General features: G+C 47.9%; 1 protein-coding gene across 1 annotated transcript in view; it reads right to left on the bottom strand.

Moving 5' to 3' along the window:
- The window catches only part of prkdc (protein kinase, DNA-activated, catalytic subunit), a 54,550-nt gene that overhangs the window by 13,288 nt on the left and 17,421 nt on the right, over positions 1-23,841 (bottom strand). Inside the window, exons 30-73 of the mRNA XM_041968527.1 lie at positions 23,413-23,546; positions 22,231-22,461; positions 21,933-22,159; positions 21,649-21,857; positions 21,439-21,562; positions 21,214-21,372; positions 19,806-20,009; positions 19,540-19,728; positions 19,364-19,468; positions 19,110-19,277; positions 18,886-19,013; positions 18,603-18,810; positions 18,312-18,490; positions 18,064-18,232; positions 17,267-17,332; positions 17,137-17,200; positions 16,888-17,036; positions 16,635-16,775; positions 16,418-16,537; positions 16,190-16,333; positions 15,784-15,935; positions 14,904-15,035; positions 14,602-14,713; positions 14,402-14,526; positions 13,646-13,795; positions 13,041-13,214; positions 12,863-12,961; positions 12,563-12,773; positions 12,302-12,476; positions 12,022-12,222; positions 11,825-11,940; positions 11,617-11,748; positions 11,365-11,544; positions 11,060-11,268; positions 10,830-10,968; positions 5,293-5,481; positions 4,931-5,155; positions 4,449-4,557; positions 4,268-4,370; positions 4,028-4,187; positions 3,773-3,947; positions 3,505-3,698; positions 888-1,071; positions 432-592 (exon numbers count right to left, since the gene is read on the bottom strand). Coding sequence (XP_041824461.1) covers positions 432-592; positions 888-1,071; positions 3,505-3,698; positions 3,773-3,947; positions 4,028-4,187; positions 4,268-4,370; positions 4,449-4,557; positions 4,931-5,155; positions 5,293-5,481; positions 10,830-10,968; positions 11,060-11,268; positions 11,365-11,544; positions 11,617-11,748; positions 11,825-11,940; positions 12,022-12,222; positions 12,302-12,476; positions 12,563-12,773; positions 12,863-12,961; positions 13,041-13,214; positions 13,646-13,795; positions 14,402-14,526; positions 14,602-14,713; positions 14,904-15,035; positions 15,784-15,935; positions 16,190-16,333; positions 16,418-16,537; positions 16,635-16,775; positions 16,888-17,036; positions 17,137-17,200; positions 17,267-17,332; positions 18,064-18,232; positions 18,312-18,490; positions 18,603-18,810; positions 18,886-19,013; positions 19,110-19,277; positions 19,364-19,468; positions 19,540-19,728; positions 19,806-20,009; positions 21,214-21,372; positions 21,439-21,562; positions 21,649-21,857; positions 21,933-22,159; positions 22,231-22,461; positions 23,413-23,546 — 6,925 coding nt within the window. The remainder of the gene's footprint in view (positions 1-431; positions 593-887; positions 1,072-3,504; positions 3,699-3,772; positions 3,948-4,027; positions 4,188-4,267; positions 4,371-4,448; positions 4,558-4,930; positions 5,156-5,292; positions 5,482-10,829; positions 10,969-11,059; positions 11,269-11,364; positions 11,545-11,616; positions 11,749-11,824; positions 11,941-12,021; positions 12,223-12,301; positions 12,477-12,562; positions 12,774-12,862; positions 12,962-13,040; positions 13,215-13,645; positions 13,796-14,401; positions 14,527-14,601; positions 14,714-14,903; positions 15,036-15,783; positions 15,936-16,189; positions 16,334-16,417; positions 16,538-16,634; positions 16,776-16,887; positions 17,037-17,136; positions 17,201-17,266; positions 17,333-18,063; positions 18,233-18,311; positions 18,491-18,602; positions 18,811-18,885; positions 19,014-19,109; positions 19,278-19,363; positions 19,469-19,539; positions 19,729-19,805; positions 20,010-21,213; positions 21,373-21,438; positions 21,563-21,648; positions 21,858-21,932; positions 22,160-22,230; positions 22,462-23,412; positions 23,547-23,841) is intronic.

Raw genomic sequence — 23,841 nt, 5'->3', positions numbered from 1 at the left:
AATCGTTTACAGAAGATATTACAACAAATCCAGAACCAGAAAAAGACCTCGTTAGACCCCATGAAGTAGATGAAGTAGTTTTTGGATGGTTCCTCTGAAAAAGAATTGCAGCCATTTTTAAACTGAAACATTTCACATGAGACAACTCAAGAAAAGTCCTGGTTCCAGAGAAAAGGAGGCAGAACGTTCACACACCAGGCCTCCATTAGTCCAGGGCCCTGTGGACTGATTATATAATGCTGTTTGAAATGGACTAGAAGTGGACTTTAGTCAGTTGGACTAAAACTGGACTGTGTGGTCTGGGACTTGGCTGTGAGGTGGTGCTATAAAAATGAAGGTGACCTGAATTTATATAGTGAGGAAGTGAAGTGTGAGTATATTTCCAGGTTAGAAGTAACCTGAACAGGTTATTACACGAGTCAGTATCTCACCTCTCTGGTCATGAGGTCGAGCGTCTCAGATGGAAATGACTCAATGATCTGAAGGAGACGAGGGAACTTGAGGCGAGCCTCCTCCGAATCCATCTTCAGAGCTTTCAGCATGCTCTCCACCACATGAACAGGCAGCATCTGCAGCTCTGGAAATTTACTGTCTGCAATCAATCACAGAGAGAAGTGGAACAACCAGAGAGGGAGGAAACACCACTCTAGCCCTGCAACCAAGACCACAGAAACCCCCGTAACTTCACCAGGTCATAGCTTTACTGGAGGAAGACAACGACGTTGATCTGGTTTCTCATGTTTACTTAGGTGTAAAAACAGATCATTTCTATGCTAATAAAACAGGAAATATCTGATTCTTCTCTTAACTCTGTAACTTTCTATTTTGGGAGTGATCAGTCACTGCTCCGTCGTTTAACTAAGTAAAGAGTTCCTGCAGGAATTTACCAATTTGGGCATGCTCCTCCAGTCGCAGAAGTTTATCGCAAAAATCCGACAGAGCCATGAACGTCTCTGCGATGCTGCTGCTCTCCACCGAGTCCTGACTGAAGGACTGGAGCTCCTCATCAGCCTTTCTGGAGGCCTCACACAGCAACCGGAGAGCCTGGAGCTGCAGACCCACCTCTACTTCCTGCAGGAGAAACCATCATCATCATCATGATCATCACCATCATGATCAACATCATCATCATGTGTACGAGTTTGGTTCGGGTGAGGGGGTGACTCTCGCCACTACCACTTTTTTTTCCGTCGCTATGCGTTTAAAACTTCCTTACTGCAGACTTTCCTCCGCTTACACTCGCTCACTTTTCTTTCCAAACACTCGACAGCAGGTGGGCTTCCTCCACTGAATCATGTGTTGTAACGGCGCTTTACCATTGGCAGAGGGAGGAGGCAATGGCAGTGCTGCGTTTGGGGACACTTGAAAAAATCCAGGAGGAATTTAGGAGCATTTGTTTGTGATGCAGCTTGTGATATAAAAAGCTTTAGAATCGCTGTGTGCAGAAATGAGATCACGTGTAAGTGTGAATCGAGATCGCGATTTTTTTGTTCAGCCCTAATCATCACCATTACCATCATCACCATCATCATCACGTCTCCAGAAAACAGCTGGTGTGTTTGTTTACATGATGTTTATTACATATTATTACATGCATTCATTGAATTTCACTCCCATTATTCATTATTTTCTCTGTATTTGTTTATTTTTTCTGTATTTATTTATTTTTTCTGTATTTACTTATTTTCTCTTTATTCGTTTTCTGCACTGTGTGGTTCTTATTCTAGTGGATTTAACTGCTGCGTTTGATACTGTTGTCCATGATATTTTAATCCTTCCCTTTCGGCTGCAGTCACTGGGTCCTGGACAAGGGAGACATGCCCTCAGCCTGCCAGGGGTGCCTATCGCCACCGGTTGGTTGGCTCACTCTCTGGGGGAAGTTTTCTACAGCTACTCTTCCACACTCTTCCACACACCCATACATGCAGGGTTTTGAGGAGTGTGCACGTCGTATGGGGTTTTGAGGATGGGACCATCTAAGTGGCCTCGTTCGCTGCTCCCTGTGGCTGCTCACTCCTACGTTTTACATACACTTTGTCACCAACACACAACAACACAAACACAGACACCACCCAAGCAGAACTGGTGGGGGTCGTGCTATTGGTCACTGTGTCGTGGGCTGAATCACCAATAACTACAGTCATGTTCTTCTCCATCTTGTCTTCTGATGATTATCGGCTTTGTTTCCTTACAGGTGTACCAGCTGGTTGTTTTTTTCTGCTAACATTGAACAGCTGATGTTTCCTCATATCTGGTGTATCTTTGTCTTTTTTTTTAAGGTGGAGTACAAGAGAAAGGTAGAAAAACAGCTGGAGAACATCAAGGAGGTGGAGAGGGGGGAAGACCATCGCTGGCTACAAACTGAAGAGCTATCAGTCTGTGGAAGATGATGTAGGCAGAGCTAACTCCTTCAACCAGTACTACGTCAGCTGCTAACACCTCTACTGCTGCTCCCTCCACCTCCACGTCTCTGCCTGCTCCATCCACTACCTCTGCTGCTCCCCCTCCACTACATCCTGAGTGTCTCCATCTGTCTATAACAACAAAGTAGGTGGGAGCTGAGCTCAGGAAACTTCGGCCAGGAAAGGCTGCTGGACCAGATGAAGTATGTCCAAGGCTTCTGAAGACTGTGCAGGACCACTAGCCGTTCCTCCTAAGAGGATCTTCAGGATAAGCCTTTAGATGGAAACAGTCCCGGTGCTGTGGAAGACCTCCTGTCTCAAACCGGTGCCTGAAACTGGGTGACCCGTGGAGCTGAATGACTACAGACCGGTGACTTTAACATCTCACATAATGAAGACCTGGGAGCAGCTCCTTGTCTGTCACATGAATCTGCAGGCTGCTGAGGATCTAGACCCCCTCCAGGACCAGGAACATTTGGGAACTAAATACGCAGTTCTTTACCTGCTGCACCAGGCAGACACCTACCTGGATGTGCCTGGTTCTTATGTGAGGATCATGTTCTCCTCCAGCGCTTTTAACACCGAAAGGCCTCTTATACTCAGAGATAAACTGATGAGTAGGGGGGGGGGGCCTCCCCGATATCCTGGATTATGGACTATCTGACATCCAGACTTCAGTACGTCAGGGAGGGAAGATGTTTCTGGGACACTGGAATGCAGCACTGGGGTTCCACAGGGGATTGTTTTAGCTCCCTTTCTTTTCACATACATCAGACTTTAGGTCCAACTCAGAGTCCTGCCACATACAGAAGTATTCAGATGATGCAGCTGTTGTGGTAGGTGTAGGTGGTGGACCGGAGGGGGTACAGGGATCTTGTGGAGGTCTTCTTAGACTGGAGTAAATAAAACTGTCTTCTTCTGAACACCTCCAAGACTAAGGAGCTGGTGGAGCTGGTTGATCCTGAAACGCACGGGGACCCAGTGCAGCGATTTTAAACCTGGTGTGATGTGTTCCCGCCCTCTGGTTCTCATCAGAACTCGTGCTGCTGAGTTCTAGAGTAACTATGAGACAAAACTATTAGAATGAGCAGTCCTGACGTACCTTTGGACTTCCACTGGACCAAGCAGCTCCTGACAACTTAACAACTCTCTGAGCTTTCTCGGGATCCAGAACTTCCAGAACCGACGTGGACCTGCCCAGAGCTGAGGCCAGCATGTGGAAAGATGTTCCCTGGAGGATTTTCTGGTACCGGAGCACTTTACTCGGAGCACTCTGACAGTCGTCCTGAAGATCCTCTGCAGAGACAAAAGATAACGTTTCTTAACTGCTGGTGTCTTCGAACTTGCCTGGGTTCGTCGTTCCAGCTCACCAAGGAGGGGGATGGTCTTCAGCATGATACTGATCTGCTCCACGGGACCCTGGGCTTGGCTGCGGTGATGGTTGTAGCGGCTGAAGCAGTGAACCCACTGCAGCAGCCAGCTTCGGTTGGTTTTAGCTTCTCGGTGAAGTTCCTTCAGAAGCTTGGTGGCAACTGGGAAGTTTCTCTGAGAACATTGGAGGACAGAGATGAGTTTAAAAGAAATGAAGAGCTCAAACTAACGAACCACCGCGCTCGGTTCTGCACCTGCTTCAGGGCGCTGTTAGCCATGTGCAGCTTCATGTTGAACTTGCAGTCGTTCACGATGGCCTCCACATCAGCTGCTGGGTCTGAATCCTCCACCTCCATGCTGTCGCTGAGAACTGGACCTCTCAGTTTTTCTCTGATCTTGTCCAGAAAGAAGCACCTGGGCCAGAGAGATCATGTTCCAGGGTCTGGTTCTGTTTCAGAAAACGTGTGAGCAAACGTTTTGGTACGTGTTGTTACCGTGATGTGATGATGTCATCCCAAACGTTGACTGGATCTACTCTAGCATCAGGAAATCGATCGGTCCATGATCTGATGAGGCGCTTCAGGGAGCTCACCGACACTGAGGAGAATCAGATTTAAAAAGGTTTTAAGAGGTCAGAAAACACCAGATGATTTCTAAAAGGCTGCCTCAACACACCATCTCCTTTAATGAAGAACAGGAAGTCCTGGATCTCAGTCAAGGCCTGGACTGACTGTAGGATGGTCAGCCGACTCTGGGTCAGCAGAGTGTCCACGCTGGAGTAGCTCTGCACCAAGGGTCATTCAGGTAGAAAAAAAACAAAACATATTTTCTGGCTTTTACATCATAAAAATGACTCGTAAAACCCTCCAACCACCTGAATCTACTGGTTTCCCATTTGCCACTCAATGCAGCACCAGCAGTTAAACTACTGTGGACCAAGTCAGAACCAGAGAGTCAACAGTTCTAGGTTTGCTTTATGTGCTGCTGCTAGTGGTTTCCTGTTTACTGGCTCATTCTGTAGAACTGAACCAGGCTGCTCTGGAAAAATGAAAACTTAAAGTAGCAGTCGGACCAAGCCAACGTTTTGTAGAAATTCAGTAAACCCTCAAACGTGAGTTTGAGGGGAAACTGAATCTGATGAGGGAAAGATGTCGGACCTCCATGAAGGTCTGCATGGCGTTGCTGGTGTAGAATCTGGCTCGGTCGTAGTCCTCCTGCAGGATGTAGAGGAGACTGAGCTCCTGGCTGTGATGCGTCTCCAGCAGCTTCTTCCGTTCCTCCACCTTCATCGCTTTATCGATGAAGCTGAGAAGCGTCTGGTCCGTGTCGCCCAGCTGCAGCTGCTTCAGCATGCTGCGGATCATGTGATGAAGGTACATGTCCTGGAACCACGAAGAGACCCGGCTTAGACGTTCTGTTGTACACCCTTCACCCATCTGCAGATTCACTTAATTTCATTTCACTTTGTTTAAGGAGGATAATGAATCGGCTCATGTGTGTAATGAATTGGCAGTGTTACCTGGTAGGACGGTTCTGACCACATCTTCTCCAGATCAGGTGGAGTGGTACCATCGATGTAAATGGTGGAACAATACTGGAGAGACTTCCACTCGGTCAGCTGACTGTACGCCTCCATGGCAGCGATTTCCCAGAAGTCCTTCTCAGAGTCGGTCGGTTCACCATCAGACCAGTTTTCCATGTTCAGAGCCTGTCAGTGTGGAGGGACACCAGAACTACTGCATCGGAACCACAGAGTCGGATAAGAACAAACTCAGCTCAGATCAGATTGTTTGCCGCCATCTGTGTGGTGTACAGTTAAAATCTTGGTTTCCATGGCAACAGTAGACATAGCCATGACTGTGCTAATCTTGTCATTAGGACTTTTAACATACTGTTCCACATCGAGTTTTCTCAGCAAGGTCCTTATTTTTATGGTTTATATGAACACAGTTATCATCTGAGTTGGGCCGATACTGGCATCGGAGATACTCTAAACATCACCCGTTACCATGAAAACAGAATTAAAATTCTTTGTTTCCTTCCCAACACAATCACACACAGAAAGGAAGATACACAGTCCTGGTAGGTGGAGAAGCAGCTGCATGTGAGTCACTGTTGTGCTAACATTTAGCATTAGCGACATGTTAGTAATTTGGCATCATTACTTATGAGGAAATCCAATAATACAACAGCAACATGTCTCATATGCAGGAATGAAGTTTCCAGAGGCGGCAGGAAAGCTGGCAGGTTTACCAGCAGCGGCTTCGTCAATTTGAGAAAGAGCGCAAGGAGGTTGTTGTCTTAAAGGAAAAGCACAATAACTGCAGCAACAACAAACGCTGGCAAATACTTCTAAAAAACAGGGAGGAACCTGCAGAAGAAAGTCAGAAACCAGAAAGCCAGAAGCCAGAAAACCAGTGCAACAATAAACCGGGTTTTAAAAGTTCTGGTCTTGTATTAGCAGCCCCCACCCTTTGTGGAAAACATTCACTGTAAGTCCAGTTTCTAGATGCTTTAATAGAAACCTTTTGATCCGAGTTTAATTACTCAGTAATTAAAAAAAATGGCAATCATGGTCTTCATGTGTTAATAAAGCATGACTTACATAAATAAATATCAAGGCTTTTAAAAAATAAGGCGTTAATGGCAGAAACTAATCTATGTAATAACTGCGTTCATTTTTTAAACTCCCCAATCCCCCATACTTTTCATGATTAGAGGGTTCACATCCGGACTCCTTCATTTAAAGAAAAACCTTTTCCCACAGTTCTGTACTAATATGGCTTCTCCTCCTCCGCCTCCTCTTTCCCGGTGTTGGTGATCAGCTGATCGGCTTTTCTCTTTTGTTGCTTGTTTATGGTTCATCTGAGAAGGAGGAGGACTAGCATTCCTGGTTCATCTCAAATTTAACCCAAAGTATTGTTACTGGATGCGCCAGCAATAGCAAAACTTTATCATCCTCATGTCCATTAGGCACAATTGGGTCTATTAATAGAATTAATAGACCTCTTTTTTTCTACCCTCTCCTGTCCAGCATGGTGGTGGCAGAATGATGGTCTGGCTGCTGTGTTGTGCCAAACAAATTTTCTTTGCCAAGAAGAGCTTTATGGGTATAAGGCTCCTCTTGATAATCTGGGTTTTTATTTCTTTATTTATTTAAATATATAGTTATATCTTATTTATTTTGATTCATGGAATCTTTGTAACCTTGCTGGACCTGATCGGAGGGGAGGAAAGGAAAGTAGAAAAAAGGAAGAGGTGACAAAAGGTGTGTCCCAATCCATGCACTTCTATACTTCAAGCACTATATTTAAGTGCATTGTGCGCTGACACAGAAATTTCAGCAAAAACTCAGTGCACTGAAAGTACCTGGATACTGCCCTAAACTCGGTCAAAAATCTAGAGTGAAATGATGAACACTACACGCACTAAACGGACACCATCTTGCTGATGGAGCGGAAGGGGAGGGACTTTCAACCAGCTTTCCAGAGCTGAATAATGGCGGCCAACGACTCAGCAGCACAGATGCAGGCAGAGGTTGTTTTGTAAGAATGAAGTTATTCAATCAGAATTCTAATGTAAATGACTGCATGCTACCTATCTCTTCTGGCCCTGATGACAGTTATGGATCTGATCATTTGTCTGAGGCTGCGGCTATACCGACTCAGTAGAGTTCCATCCATCCATTGTCTACCGCTTATCCGGAGCAGCTGCCTAAGCAGGGGAACCCAGACTTCCCTCTCCTCGGCCACATTCACTAGCTCATCCGGGGGGGATCCTGAGCCCGGCCACCCAGCAGAGAAAACTCCATTTGGTTGCTTGTATTCGTGATCTTGTTCTTTCAGTCATTACCCACAGCTTGTGACCATAGGTGAGGGTGGGAACGTAGATCGACCGGTAAATCAAGAGTTTTGCCTTTTGGCTCAGCTCCTTCTTCACCACGACAGACCGATGCAGAGTCTGCATCACTGCAGACGCCGCACCGATCCACCTGTCCATCTCCTGCTTCATCCATCCCTCACTCGTGAACAAGACCCTGAGAAACGTGAACGCCTCCACTTGGGGCAGGACCCTATTGCAGACCAGGAGAGAGCACTCCACCCTTTTCCAGCTGAGGACCATGGTCTCATACTTGGAGGTGCTGATTCTCATCCCAGCTGCTTCACACTCGGCTGCAAATCGCTCCAGTGAGAGCTGAAGATCACGGCCCGATGAAGCCAACAGAACCACATCATTCGCAAAGAGCAGAGACCCAATCCTAAGGCCACTGAACCGGATCCCCTCCACACCTCAGCTGCGCCTAGAAATTCTGTCCATAAAAGTTATGAACAGAATCGGTGACAAAGGGCAGCCTTGGCGGAGTCCAACCCTTGCCGGAAACGATTCTGATTTACTGCCAGCAATGCTGACCAAGCTCTGACATTGGTTGTACAGGGACCAGGCAGCTCGTACAAGCAGGTCCGGCACTCCATACTCCCAGAGTGCCCCCCACAGGAGTCCCCAGGGTACACAGTCGAACGCCTTCTCCAAGTCCACAAAACACATGTACACTGGTTGAGCATCCTCCCATGCATCCTCCAAGACCATGAAGAGAGTATGGAGCTGGTCCACTGTTCCACGACCAGGACGAAAACCACACTGCTCCTTCTCAATCTGAGTTTCGACTATCCAACGGACCCTGAGGAGTGAGGAGGAGTGTGATCCTCCTGTAGCTGGAGCACAGGAGGACGATCACATCAGTCTGCCAGTCCAGGAGACCTGTTCCTGATGTCCACGCAATGCTGCAGAGGCATGTACGCCAAGACAGCCCTACAGCATCCAGAGTCTTAAGGAACTCAAGGCGGACCTCATCCACCCCCGGGCCCTGCCATCGAGGAGCTTTTTAACCACGTCAGCCCCAGAGATGGGAGAGACAACACCAGGGTCCCCACTGTACACAGTGTTGATGGAGCACTGTTTTCCCCTCCTGAGCCGCCGGATGGTGGACCAGAATTTCCTCAAAGTCGTCTGGAAATCATTCTCCATGGCCTCTCCAAACTCCTCCCATGCCAGAGTTTTTGCCTTAGCGACCACCAAAGCTTAGCCTGCCGATACCCATCAGCTGCCTCTGGAGTCCCACAGGCCAAAAAGGCCCGATAGGACTCCTTCTTCAGCTTGACGGCATCCCTTACTGCTGGTGTCCACCAACGAGTTCAGGGGTTACCACCACAACAGGCACTGACAACCTTGCGGCCACAGCTGCGTCTGGCCGCCTCAACAATAGAAGCAGGGAACACAGCCCACTCAGACTCAATGTCCCCCGCCTCATCTGGGACATGGTGGAAGCTCTGCCAGAGATAGGAGTTGAAACTCTTTCTGACAGGGGACTCTGCCAGGCGTTTCCATTAGACCCTCACAACACGCTTGTGTCTGCCAGGCTTGACCGGCATCCTCCCCGCCATCTTAGCCAACTCACCACCAGGTGGTGATCAGTTGACAGCTTTGCCCCTCTCTTCACCCGAGTGTCAAAGACATGCGGCCGCAAGTCCGACGATACGACTACAAAGTCGATCATTGAACTGCGGCCTAGATTGTCCTGGTGCACATGTGGACACTCTTATGCCTGAATAAGGTGTTCGTTATGGAAAGTCCATGACGAGCACAGAAGTCCAACAACAAAACACCACTCGGATTCAGATCAGGGTCCACAGTCGGGGGGCAATGAGCATGCCCACACCTGCTCGGCGCCTCTCACCGGGAACAACTCAAGAATGGAAGAGGGTCCAGCCCCTCTCAAGGACAGTGGTTCCAGAGCCCAAGCCATGCGTCAAGGTGAGTCCAACTATATCTAGCCGAAACCGCTCAACCTCGCACACCAGCTCAGACTCCCTCCCCGCCTCCTCCCTGAGCAGCCACCTTACCGTGGTGGAGGAGTTTGTGTGTCCTGATGGTAAGCACAGAGGTAAGCGCTTGGTGGCCGGGCCTTTGCCCATTGGGCTCGGTCAGGCTCAGCCCAAAAGGGTGTGTTTTAGCTTCTTCCTTACTGCATTTCATATTTTGAACCATGATTTCTAGTATAATCACTTTCATGTTGCCAGATATGAACTGTTTCAGTGAGACACAGATGTATATTATGTAAAGTACTTTGATTCAGTGAAGATATCTTTGCATATCTAAAAGTCATTTTACTAGTGTTTTAAATTCCACTTCATACTAATATTTATGGGGGAGACATGCAGAGACACATGAACGTTTGTGCTGATAGTGCTTTCTATCTACTGAAGTAGACTACACAATGTAGGCCACGGCACTTTGTTGCATAAACAAGGTCTTTTAAAGGCATTTAATAGCATAAAGTATGATGACATGCAAACACGTATGTGAACGTTATTTTGGATTTGGAAGAACTTATTTGGACGGACTGTCCCTGAAAAGGTATTAACAGAGCAACGCTGCCATTAGCATGTAGGAGGGACATATACCTTAAAATAAATAAGCTGCATTCTAACTGATGTTCAGCCAACAAAAGGAGGATCCTACATCGGCTTTGGATGCAACGTAGTTTACAGGTCGGGATAAGTAAAGAGTAAACAAAAAAAAGTCAAATCAAGAGATGGAAATTCATTCTGTGAATTAAAGCAGGCAGAAGGATTGCGGTCAAATGCTGGAACCACATGTAAATGCAAAACATCAGTGCTCTATTTGGGTCAGTGCACTACAGAAGGTAATGCTTAGTAAACACTACGCACTGCATTCCAGTGCACTCATATAAGTGAACTGATTGATACACACACAAAGATCCAGTAGATAGAAGCAACAAGCTTCAATTAAACCTAACACCGGACAACCAACTGCTACACCTGTACAGAAACACAACAGCTTTTACAGGTAAACTAAGCTGACAATCATCAGAAATTCCTAAAAAAATAACCAAGTCAACAACGACAAGATGTATCACAACAACAACCAAAGTACCAGAAACACACAGCTAGATTATGGCTTCCAGTCATGTCTGGGTGTTTTTGTGGGAAACGTTAGAGGGAAAACAGTTTTGTTCCTGTGGACAGAATTTCCTACCTCGTTATAAAGCTTCACAGCTTCTGCAAAGTCGGAGTTGGCTTCCGCTTGAAGAGCAGAGCAGGTGATGGACTTGGTGCCGACTTTTCCTCCAAAGATACCACGAACAACATCGTAATCCTCCAGAGATCTGTAAAGCCTGGAGAAGTAAAGAAGCAGAACTCTGAGGAGTGCAACTGCTGCAGAAAGACGAGGAATGCTCTGCACAACTGGACATTACAGATCCCTACCTGGCCAGGTGGATCCACTTTGAGGTGTCAGGAGGGATCTCTTTACGTCCTCGTGAGCGTTTGGCAGGACGTTCGTCCGGGCCAGCGGCGTGCAGCAAACTTTCTTCCAGCAGCAGGATGCCAGACGGCTGCTGGAGACTCATGAGGCAGGTGGAGCTGACAGCTGCCGGGTCGAGCTGCTGCAGCTCTGAGTGCCGGTAGCACATGTCCTGCAGGAACATTGCACTGCGTTCAGGGACTCAAACACTGAAATGAAGCTGCCGTGCTACATCCAGGGACTGGAAGCAAATTAAAGGGGTGTTCACCTGCACACATGCTATGAATGGTGGGAAACAGAGCGTACTCTTGTTCAGGAACATGTTCATGTTGCACCGCAGATCCTCTTTGATCCTGCAGCTCTCCTCCGGATTCTGATGCTTCTCCATTTCTTGGAGGATGCCAGCAAACAGGGAGCTGAACAGCTGTTTGGCCAAAATGGGATCTCTCTGGAGGAAAATCATTAACTCATCTCAGAATCTGAGCCTCCACACAAGAGCAGGAAGCAGCGGCGGTCGTACCTGCGCTAATGCTTGAAGCGGAGCGATGAGGCTGCTGTGGGGGATCTGGATATCTGGGAAGTCGCCGGTTCTGTAGCTGCGGTACAGAGTCACCTGAGCCTCCTTCCTCAGCCTCTGATCGGCTTTTTCTTCCTGTGGAACCAAAACAAACCAGATGAGATCAGGAGACAAACTCAGTCCAGGATGGGTGTGTCGGCCTGAGGGAAACCTTCTTCTGCCTCTGTTGTTGGATCTCTCTCTGAGCGAAGGTCAAGCTGACTCTGTCCTGGTCTTTGAGAAATCTGCGTCTCAGTCTCAGGATGTTACTGCGCCGCTCATTTTCAGCTGAGGACAGAGAAAAAGGAAATGTGATAAGAGCAGCGTCTTGGATTGGTTCCTCTGATCCAGGTCTCCATTCAGACAGACCTCGGGTGCGACTGTCCACCTCGTCCGCTGATGTGGTCAGACGCCTCAGACCGAAGCCCTCCCCCACTGGCCTCCTCGCCGCCGGCTGCCTCTCCTTCTTATCGAACACCATGAGCGAGGACAGGGACTCAGAGCTTGGAGAGTAATCTGCCAGTGTGTCAACGCTGCTTCCTGTCAGCCAGTTATAAGCAGAACGACGACCTGCAAGACGAATAAAAACTAACTCAGAAAAGTTTCCAGACTTGTCTCCTGCCATGAGGATGCTGGATGGGGATGGTACCGGGTATCTGGGTCTGGGTAAACTCTAAGGAGGTCTGGGTGGCTCTGAGTTTCCCCTTTGAGGCTGCAGACTGGGAGGCTGCCAGACTCTCTGGACCCTGAGAGCTCTGGGTTTCAACAAACATGGGAGTCATGACAGTGCTCCTGACGCGCCAGTTGGAGTCGATGACGTAGTCCTGCAGGGGGGAGGAGGAGAAGGAGAAGGAGGTGAGGCTGGGGAGAAAACAGATCAACAGTTTCTGCTGAGAGGAAAGATCCAGACCTGGAAGTTGCATTCAGACAGAGGATACTCAAACATGTTGCGTTGAAAGTCGGGACTCTGGCTCGTCATTTCCAGTAGCAGGTTGGTGGCCAAACTTAGGAAACAGCGTTCAATGTGGCAGGAGTAGAGAGAGCGAAGGATCACCTGCATCCTCTGCAGGGTGGTGGTGGGCAGGCGCTTCTCCTGACTCCAGAAGTTACGGACATAAAGTCTGCAGAGCATCAAAAGAAACAAGACCAACATTCAGTTTTTATCTTGAAACGTTGGGCCATCAGGAAGCTGGAGGTCTCTGCTGCTTACTGGAGGCCTGGGTTTTCCTCTGATAACCCCTGAAGCAGAGCTTCTTTAGCTGCATCTAAAACCTCGACTGATGTGGCGTCGTTCATGCTCTCCTCATCACTGCAGGGAAAAACAGTCGATAAAAACAACAGCAGATTCTCAACAAAGCTCACGGCTCGTATCAGACAGGATCCCTGACCTGTAGTTGTCCTGGATCCACATCAGGATGTCGTACATCCTCTCTCTGCAGACCGGTGAAGGATGGGAGATAAACGCCGTCACAGCTCCCAGAATCTCCTGAAGATCAGCCGGAGTCAGGAGAGCAAGGATCTTATGGATGATGTCCAGACAAACTCGCTGTCTTCCTTCGTCCCTAAAAGACGGATTCAGCAGAAAGAAATCCTTCACATGACCAGCTGGAGGTAGGAGAGGTAACCAAACCAGAACAAGTGATATCTGGAACCATCAACCTGGACCAGTTCCTGACACCTAGAAAACCATCAACCTGGACCGGTTCCTGACATCTGGAACCATCTGCTGCTTCAGACCAGTTTCTGGACCAGCATAGGGAAACATGGAAAATCTTGGAAAACTAGAACTTCCTGGTGTGTGGATGGTGGAACAGCTGGGATTAAGGCCCTTCAGGACAAATTCTACATTGTTCCTAGCAACGGCACTTCTAAACTGACTTGTTTCTTTCTCTTTCTTTTTAGGACTTGACGAGGAACCCTGAAGGAACCTCCATCAGTTTCAGGATCTGATTGATAAAAACAAGCAGAAACACAAACAGTGCTGAAGACTCACCTGTGGCTCATCATCTGAATGAATCCTGTGGTCTTCAGCTGCAGAAAGATGTCGGGGATGACGTCAGCTCGGCTCAGCACACACTCCAAACAATGAGTCTTTAAAAGGCCGTGTAGCTTCGGCAGGAGGAAGAAGACGTGATTAACAAACCTAAAAAAGATGATATGAAGCTGTGGTTAGCTGGGTATTAGCTGGATTCTAGCAGGATGTTAGGTGGATGCTAGCTGGATGATGGCTGGATGTTAGCAGGATGTTAGGTGGATGCCAGATGGATATTAGGTGGATGCTAGCTGGGTGTCATCTAAAGACTAGCTGGGTGTTAGCTGGATGCTGGCTGGATGTTAGGTGGATACCAGATGGATGTTTGGTGGATGCTAGCTGGATGATGGCTGGATGTTAGGTGGATGCCAGATGGATATTAGGTGGATGCTAGCTGGGTGTTATCTAAAGACTAGCTGGTTGTTAACTGAATGATGGCTGGATGTTAGCAGGATGATGGCTGGATGTTAGGTAGATGCCAGATGGATGTTTGGTGGATGCTAGCTGGGTGTTAACTGAATGATGGCTGGATGTTAGCAAGATGTTAGGGGGATGCTAGCTGGGTGTTAGCTGGATGATGGCTGGATGTTAGGTGTATGCTAGCTTGAAGCTAGCTGAATACTAGCTGGATACTAACTTAATGACAGCGCTATGTAAGCTGGATGCTAACTGGATGTTAGCTCAAATGCAACACACAGAGTTCAAACCCAAACCTACCGATCCATAAATGGAGGGAAGTGTTTGGATACTTTGTTTAAGCAGATGATGAACTTGTCATCGAGATCTTTTTTCTTCAGGTTTGTTATTTTGGTTGCAGCAAGATTGAGAAGTTCCTGATGATGCTGAGAAAAAAAACAATTTAGAGTGAAATGAAAGAGAACCAAGAGAAAGGTGATTCAGAAGAAGGAAGTTCATACCTGACCCAGTTCTGTCATGTTCTTCAGGATGAGGCCAATAACTTCAGCTGCAGCTGAATAAACGTCTTTATACCTCACAAAGGAGAAGTTGTTGGTCAGGGACTGAATGTACCTGAAAACACACACAAGTTAGAAATGATTTTTGACAACTTTTATATGAAAGTTTTAGGAAAAGAAATTTATTTGAGGTTAAAAATCTGCTTTATAGTTCTGGTCTGGATGACAGCTGTCCATGCTCACACCAACAGAGTCAGGAAAATCCATAAAGGCAAGACAATCAGGACATTGCTCAGATTTTCTACCTCTCATACTCAATCCCACAGGAGGGATCGTATGCCGGGAGGTTGTTGGCAAGGACGATTCCCAGCAGCTGGAGTCCAACAGAGTTGTCTTTGCTGTTCAGGTCGGTGCCGCTGAATCGCTCGTGGATCAGACTGGATCAGAAGGCTCAGAGTCAAGGACAGGATCAAGTTTCATTCTGTGCTTCAATAAATCACCTGCTGTTTGTCCATTAATATGTCACCTGTACCCGTGTCCTAGCGTCACCTGTACACGTGTCCTAGCGTTACCTGTACCCACGTTACCTGTACCCGCGTCCTAGCGTCATCTGTACCCGCGTCTTAGCGTCACCTGTACCCGAGTCTTAGCGTCACCTGTACCAGCGTCCTAGCGTCACCTGTACCCGCATCCTAGCGTCACCTGTACCCGCGTATTAGCGTCACCTGTACCCGTGTCCTAGAGTCACCTGTACCTGCGTCCTAGCATCACCTGTACCCGCAACCTAGCGTCACCTGTACCCGCGTATTAGCGTCACCTGTACCCGCGTCCTAGAGTCACCTGTACCTGCGTCCTAGCATCACCTGTACCCGCATCCTAGTGTCACCTGTACCCGCGTATTAGCGTCACCTGTACCCGCGTCCTAGAGTCACCTGTACCCGCGTCCTAGCGTCACCTGTACCCGCGTATTAGCGTCACCTGTACCTGCGTCCTAGAGTCACCTGTACCTGCGTCCTAGCATCACCTGTACCCGCATCCTAGCGTCACCTGTACCCGCGTATTAGCGTCACCTGTACCCGCGTCCTAGCGTCACCTGTACCCGCGTATTAGCGTCACCTGTACCCGCGTCCTAGAGTCACCTGTACCCGCGTCCTAGCGTCACCTGTACCCGCGTGTTAACGTCACCTGTATGGGACGTGCAGACAGTCTTTCCAGCATTCGACCAGAGTGCGAATGATTTCCAGGTTGTGGCGGAAGACGGCTCTCTTGTAGTGAAAGCTGTGCTTCATCAGGAACTCCAGCAGCCGGTTGGCGAGGACTTCGTCTCTGGGGTTTCCCTGGAAAATTAACCCGGAATTAAAGGAAAGAGAAATCTCTCGCTTTTAGTTTTTAATGTTTCCGAAAGGTCAGAAATGACATGAATCAGAGAGGAAGACTTTTATACTTGGATTTGTTTAGATGTAACTTTGATTTTTAGTAAAAGTTGTTGGAGCAGAGAAAATGCCGGAGCTCACAGGGTTTTCTATGTCATTCTTGTTTTCCCAGCTGGAAATCCAGAATGACTGAGTAGTTTTCAGGAAGTCTGACCAACCTTTGGCGTGGCCAGGCTTGTCCATGACAGCACTGTGACCACAACATCCACCACCATGAAATGGATCCCTACTCCTCCGTTGTTACTAGAGACGACGAGCTGCAGCAGCGGTCCAAGCCAGTGTTTGGCATATGGCCGGAAAACCTGGAAAACATCTCAGGTTAAATTCAGCAGTGACAGGTGAGAAGAGGTAAAACAATGGTGAAATACGGCTGGAGGAACATCCACCTCCTCTGAGTTGATGATCAGCTTTGATATGAAGAGTCTGATGTTCAGAGGCGTCATTGGATTTGACAGTTTTCCATGAAGAAACTTCATCCATGAAGGAAGCTCACCTGGCAGATTTCCCTGTTTCACAAAGAGGAAAACACCTGGATCAAAACACCTGACAGACAGGTGTTTGATCCCGGTAAAAGTCAGGTGAAAGCTGCTGGAGGAAACGTACCTGATGGATTTTAGGGGTGATGTTGTTCCTGTGCATGTGACCGATCAAAGAAGTCATGGCCGCCATACATTCGTGCTGGTTCAGCTCATCCATTTCCAGATCCACCGCTGCATCCTGGGAGACGGGAGTCTCCTCCATCTCCTGCAAACAAGGACAAGCCTCGTGACCTCCAGAGCACCACATCACAGTTCTGTCTTCAGATAAATTAAAATATTAATCTGAGAGGACAGATGACAGTTAAACGGATAAAAACCTTTCTAGGAACAGGCTGTTTTGGTCTCTCTGGGTTTTGGGAGTTGAAGGAAAAACTTTGTACTCCTGTGGAAAAGTCAAACTGACTCATTTCTTCACTCAGGCTGCTGTCGGCCATGTAGGACTGGGAGGACAGGTAGACTGGCGTTTCTATGGAAACCACAACATCAACACAACAGTCAGCTATGATGAACGTAGACCATCTGATCTAAGCATCCCGGTTTTTATTCTTTCACTTCTGAAGTCGTACCTCCGCTCTCATCACTCGCTTCTTTTCTGATCAGAACGTATTTCTTCTTTCTTTCAAGTGGGACCTGAAATTGTTATTGATCAATAATCAAACTGAACATTGGAAACAAACCAGATAAACAACAACATACCTCGATTTCAATGGGAAAGTTGTAGGTTCTTTCGACATCAATGATGTTTTCCAGGATGAACTGGTTCTGGATGGAAAGAAGACGACGGCTGCGTTTTAATGCACTGAAAGTAAATAATTCTGGACTCTGAATACAAATACTTTTTACTTTTAAACTGAAACCTGCCAAAATTTTAAAGATTTTTTTTTTCATATTTCCTAAAATGCAGCTTTACAGCAAAACTGTGTTCCAGCATCTCCTCCATGAAAATGGAGGAAGATCCACCATCTGACCCAAACCTGGAAACTTCCACATCAACTCAGTGTGAATAAAATAAAATAACTAAACAAAAATTTTTTTAAATTAAATTAAATGAATACATGAAAAAAATAACAACAATGATAAAATAACAAAAGGAAATAAAATAACTCTTCATTGGGTCATCCCTGATATAAACGCCTTTCAAACCAGGTAGTTTACATGTTCTGCAGCACCAGATCTCAGGAACATCTGGGTCAGGACTAGGGACCTCGGGGTCGGGACTCTAGACCTCGAGGACCTCTGGGTCAGGACTCCGGACCTCAGGGTTGGGACTCCGGACCTCGTGGACCTCTGAGTCTAGTTTCCGGACCTCGGGGTCGGGACTCCAGACCTCGGGGTCGGGACTCCAGACCTTGGGGACCTCGGGGTCCAGATTCTGGACCTCGGGGTCGGGACTCCAGACCTCGGGGTCGGGACTCCAGACCTTGGGGACCTCGGGGTCCAGATTCTGGACCTCAGGGTCGAGACTCCGGACCTCGGGGCCAGGACTCTGGTACCTTCTCTGGCTTCTCGCTGAAGAGGAAGCCGTGGTAGAAGCGGGGCTCAGTGAAGCTGCGGCTGATGACGGCCATGGCGCAGGTGTAAGCAGAGCAGTGGTAAAGTCTCCTGACTTCCAGCAGCTGGGTCTCTCCAGCCATATTCTCTGTGAAAGCTTCAAAACATGACCTGTAGACACAAAACCAACATGATCCTGATTCCCACCGGGAATGAACCGGGATGAAGATGGTGTCTGGTGGAGACGGACTTAATGAGAGCCTTGGACAGCTCGTTTCCCTCCGTCTGGGCGGAGCGACAGTAGGCCTGATTGATGCGGGAATCCTTGGAGTAAAGCTCCTCTTTAGGAAGCCGTGAGTAGAGAAGCTCCATCAGCTTATAGAAGCCGTTCTTCTTCAGCAGCTGGACCTCAAACTCTGCTTCGTTTGACTGAAACCAGGAAAACTACATGAAACACCACTGAAAAAAAACTGAACTCACCATTGCTAAAACAGCTGATAAGACAAGAAGTCAGTGAAGGCATCGTCTCTGAGAGGCCAACCTTGGTGAAGCGGCTGAGCAGGAAGGAAATGATGTCAGAGATATTTTCCAGAAAGAAGCTGCTGAGAGCCTCGGTGCTGCAGTGGGAGGCCAGCGGCAGCAGGACCCGTTCCATCATGGCCTGCAGCATGGAGCTGACAGGAACGTCGCCCTGCTGGATCACCTGGAACACGGAACGCAGCAGCTGTAGCTGCCGCTCACCGCTCGACCTGATCCAACACGGACAAACGCATCAGAACCAGAGGCCTCTGGACCTCATCCTGCTCATACAAACCTGTACTCACCGCTGGGAAATCCTCTGGAAGCAGGTTTGGAACTGGTCCTCCATGATGTGCTTACGGTCCCGGCACAGAACTCCGGCCAGAAGTCTAAGCAGAACCGGACTCTGGGACAGCTCCAGAGCGTCCAGCAGCTACAAGACAAACATGGATGATGGGTCAGTAAACCAGTTACAGCAGTGGCTCCCTCACATCCGCCACGTACCCAAAGCCCGGAACCGGTTCTTTACCTTACGGATGCAGTCCATGTAGTTGTTCCGGTGCAGGGAGCCCTTGGCAAACTCGTCCGACTGCATGGGGAAGTGGGACGCTACCAGAGAATGGAGGGCCTTCTGCAGCTCAGCCAGAGGCTGGTCTGGGAGGACGGTAAAGAACGGCAGCACCAGCAGGGCTTGACTCTGGAGGGTCAGAAGATCACAGTAGACATCGGGTCACGTTCACTCATCTCGTTTTCCATCATCATCATCATCCTCCTCCTCCTCACCTTGAGATTTAGTGGTAGATCCATGTCGACCAGCAGGGAAGTAAAAGTGTAAAACACGGGTCTGAAGGCTTCGTGTTCAGTGTTGGAGCAAACAGAAGAATCAATCTGAGGAGAAGAGAGATCATCATCTCCATGTTCTGATGCTGCGTGTCACGTCAGCATGTCATGCTTGGTACCTGGAGGAGCTTGGAGAGCAGAAGAAGAGTAGCGGTTTTGCTCTCTTGGGTGGATGAAGGTCCTTCCCACCATGCCTGCAGGCTGCTCCATCTTCTCAGCACCTCCTCCACCAGCTGCTTGCCCTGAGTCTTCCTCATGGAGCGCTCCCTGAAGGTGTGGTCCAGCATGCCGTTTAGCAGCAGGCTCACCTGTACAGCAGAAGAAGCGGTTAGAAAGACGATTGGTGAGGGATACAGGATCATGAAGTGGATGGAAGGTAAAGCACCATGCTGGGACTGAGAGCCGAGGCCTGCAGAAGGCGGGGAACGCTGCTGTCCAGATGTCTGAGCAGCTCTGTGTTGATGGTGGTCTGGAAGAGGCTGTAGAAGTACTCTCCATGAGAGAAGCTCAGGAAGTTGTGGCTGGGACCTCCAGAAACTGGAACTGAGAGCATGATGGTGTTCAGCAGTAGATCCACCAGCTGTTGGCTCTGCATGAGGAAACAACACCGCGTTAACCGGTCCTCTCATCACCACCACGACGGTCAACAATTGATCAGGAGGATCTTCATAGATCTACAGCTGCTTCGGTAATGATCTGTAGTTGGGTTTTTACTAAAGACATGTTGGAGCTGAGGAGGAAAAAAGGATGGAGAGAAGGAGAAGAAGGCATCCTACAGCCTCTGTAAGAAACCACAGCAGATCATCAGAAGCACCTACCGGAACACCAAGCTCCAACGCGTGTTCAGGACTTACAGGTAAACATGATGGTTGCTGCTTGGAAAGAAGTCTCAGCGTAAACCTACCTTCATGTGGATCTCCTTTTTGACTGGTTGTGTCGTGTGTCTCTCTTCGCTCCCCCTGTTGGCTGCTGTTTATCAGACAAACGTCCACACTGAACCTGTCCCTATGAGTCCAGCAGCTATTCTGCTAGAGGAAGCTGGAAGTCAGAGCTAGCCAGAAGTTTCCCTTCTTCTGAAGTAATGTTTAGAAGTATTTTTATCATGTAGTTTCCAGGAAGAAGCCTCCCAGGTCCAGGTAGATTCCTGCAACCTTTTAACTGTTTCTCTGAGTGAATATGTAGGAATTTAACTTTTTTTGTGCTAGTTGCATACACCAGCTTCTTCGAGCACAACACAGAAACAAGTAGGCCTTCCTGGCTCTCTTAGTTTCTGGCACCAACTCCCAAAAAGCTTGCCGTCTCCACCCCTTCTTCTATCCATGCCCAGCGCCATTTGGTTCTAAGGCTGTTGTCAATTAGGACGTCTTTCCCTGGCTTCATGGATTTACTCTCCATTTTTTTTAATCTGATTTCGGTAATTCAACCGTCGACTTGGATGCTGCGTTCAAGACCACTCGGAGATAATGTTCATGCTACAGGGTAACTCGGGAGAAAAACGAAGTGTGGCATATTGTCACTATTTCCTGAACACTGAGAACATATGCAGCAGCAAGTTCTGCTTATTTTCGAAGATGTATATGTGTAATTTCCGACTTTAACGCTGTTCATTGTATAATTCATTTTCTACAATTATGGGCCAATTCAGAGCCTCAACCACTATACCCATAGTTACGTTTTGTTTTTTTTTTCTTTTTCTTTTTCTTGAGTCATAGTGAAAAGTCGGAGATCCAGCATGGTGCCGGAATACTTTAAGCCCTGGACCTACCTATCAGGACTGAGGTCATGTGACCAACCTGCTGGCTGAGGGAGAAGGTGAGCTGCAGCAGACCATCCGCCACTCTCCGGGTGTTTACGTCCAGCGATGGAAGCGCCTTCCTGTCCTCTCCGGGAGCGATGCCCTTATATACTGCCATTAACAGTCGCGACCCGAGCGACACTGCGTAGGACGAATCCTGCAGACACACGGCAGAGTTTCATAGGAGGAAACTAACACTGAACAGTGTGGCTGATGTTCGTACCTGGCCGTGCAGAATGCAGCTGAGGGCACCGGCTTTGTGAATCTGCTTACAGGAAGCCAGAAGCATCTCCATGCGGTCGTGGTGGCTGAGGTGGAATAGGTCTACAGCACACAGATCCTCCACGCTGGCAAAGAAACAGAAAAACGTTAAATGAAGCCATCAGCGCAGAGGAGGAGGAGCTTCTTCCCACCAACCAGAGAACTCAGACACCTTTTCCTGGAGATTTTAGTTCGCAGGCTGCTTTCGATGCAACTGCGATACGGAGAGGCCAGCAGAGCTTTCAGAAGGGGAACGCACACCTCTGGTAGGTTCTTCATCACCTCCACGTCGGCCATGTTGAAACCCACAGCAGATGGCTCACACACCACCGTCGCCGTCAGCTCAAAGAACACCGAACAGAAAATGTCTCGTTCCAGATGCTGCAAAGGAAACCAGAGAAGAAACTGAAGCATCAGGATGGAGTCTGACCCTGTGGGAGTGGAACCCAGCAGTACCTTCCAGAAGTCCTGGTCTCCTCGAACCAGGATCATGGAGGAAAACTCCAGCAGACGGACGATGATGCTGCATTTACTGTAGTTGTACTGGTCCACCTCTCTGGGACTGAAGTGGGACATCCCATCTCCGACTGGGAAGCATCCCTCTGCTGCTGGGAGGTCGTGAGCCGCCAGCTCCGTCAGGAAGAAATGTGTCGCCTTCAGGAAGCTCGATTTATCTTTGGAGCCTTAAAAACCAACGAAGAAGAATGAAAGACAGAAAGGAGCTGAGAAGAGGAGCCGTGTGCGGCAGGCTTACCGAGGACATGCTGAGGCTGGAGGATGTGCAAGCTGATGAAGGTGTTGTAGCAGTCCAACACCGCCAGCAGCAGGTCCATCCAGCGCAGGGCAGCCCGGACGTTGAAGGGGCCCGGCAGGTCCCTGAGGGTCGGCTGGGACAGGAGACCCCCCCCCTCAAAGCAAGAGATCAGGAAGTCAATGCCGTGATCCTTCAGCATCCCGTCCAGCCACTGAGCTGCAGATTTCCTCCCTGATTCACACAAACCCAGAAAAACATCAGTCTTATAACCCCAAACAAATCCCAGTATAAACCAGTCTGTAGCAGCTGAATCTTTTAATCCCAGTATAAACCAGTCAGCAAGCAGACATGATGTTTCTCAGCTTCAGATTATGAGGCTAAAATGATGTAAAATGAATGTATGAATAGATATAGCAGCATAAAGGCCGACCAGAAGAAGAAAGCAGAATTTATTACTAACAGAACTTTGTAGAAATAACTCACAGATCAACAGTGACCAAACCTTTTCTCATCTGCATCATTCTCTCAAGTCTTGGCTTTCAGGAAAAAAAATATTGCCATTGAAACAAAAACACAACAGAAATTATTTCCATGTTTCCACTTTTCCTAATTTCCGGTTATTCCTGCTACTATTTACCTGCTATCCTCACTAAACCAACTCCAGCTCAGCTGCTTTTTGGCGCCACCGTGCATCAGAAACGTCTTCTTGGCTTCATTCCAGCCATAGAGGAGCTTTATTTTTCTTCTTTTCAGACAAACATAGAACTTTCTGCTCACTGGTTGATCTTTGGCTGCTCCTGATTGGACATTACCGTCAATCTAAGCTCTCTGATTGGTGGAAAGTTTGACAGGAAGTGGCTTCATCATCGTGTCCAGGTCTAAGTAGAGGTCTCTTAGCAACATAGTAGTGATAGTGATCGTTTTATGATGAAATGTGATAAATAATGCTGTTATCATGGATCATTGTGGATTTACCAGATAGAGTCTCTGAATAAAACTACATTTAGTGGCTGGATTGTAAACCTCCTGGAAGGGATAGAAATGCCTGGAAAACTTCAGTAGATCATCTAAAGGGTAAAATATCCATCAGTTTACCCCACAGAGCTACACATGATAGAAGATCTGGTAGAGATTGAAGGGTTAATGGAACATATTTCTTTATAATGACGGTTTTGTTCTGACCTGGAAGGAGAGGAATGAATTCATACAGCAGCTCCATGCATTTGTGGCGACACTCCGTCTGAGGTCGACCACATTGCTCCAGAAGCCAGACGACCATGTCTGATAGACACAGCTTTCCACCAGGAGGAAACCCCCTGATGGAGAAATTTAACACTCATTTCAAAATCTAAAAACATCACAACAAGCAACATAAAGATGAAAAAGAAAGAACTATTTATACTAACAGTAAAAAGATAATATTGCAGGATAGAACAAACATCTCAGATGATGAAACTTAGACATAGAACATTCCTCTCCTCAAACTCCAGCAACTCCTCACTTCCCAGACATTTCCAGACAGTTGTTAGAAGAAGACGGGATGCTACACCATGCTGAACATCACCCTGGAACTACTTTTTCCAGACGTGTTGCTGCCATCAGATTCACTAT

This window comes from Melanotaenia boesemani, chromosome 18, assembly GCF_017639745.1.
Source record: "Melanotaenia boesemani isolate fMelBoe1 chromosome 18, fMelBoe1.pri, whole genome shotgun sequence".
Classification (NCBI taxonomy): Eukaryota; Metazoa; Chordata; class Actinopteri; order Atheriniformes; family Melanotaeniidae; genus Melanotaenia; species Melanotaenia boesemani.
This window is presented reverse-complemented; position numbering and strand designations above follow the sequence as displayed.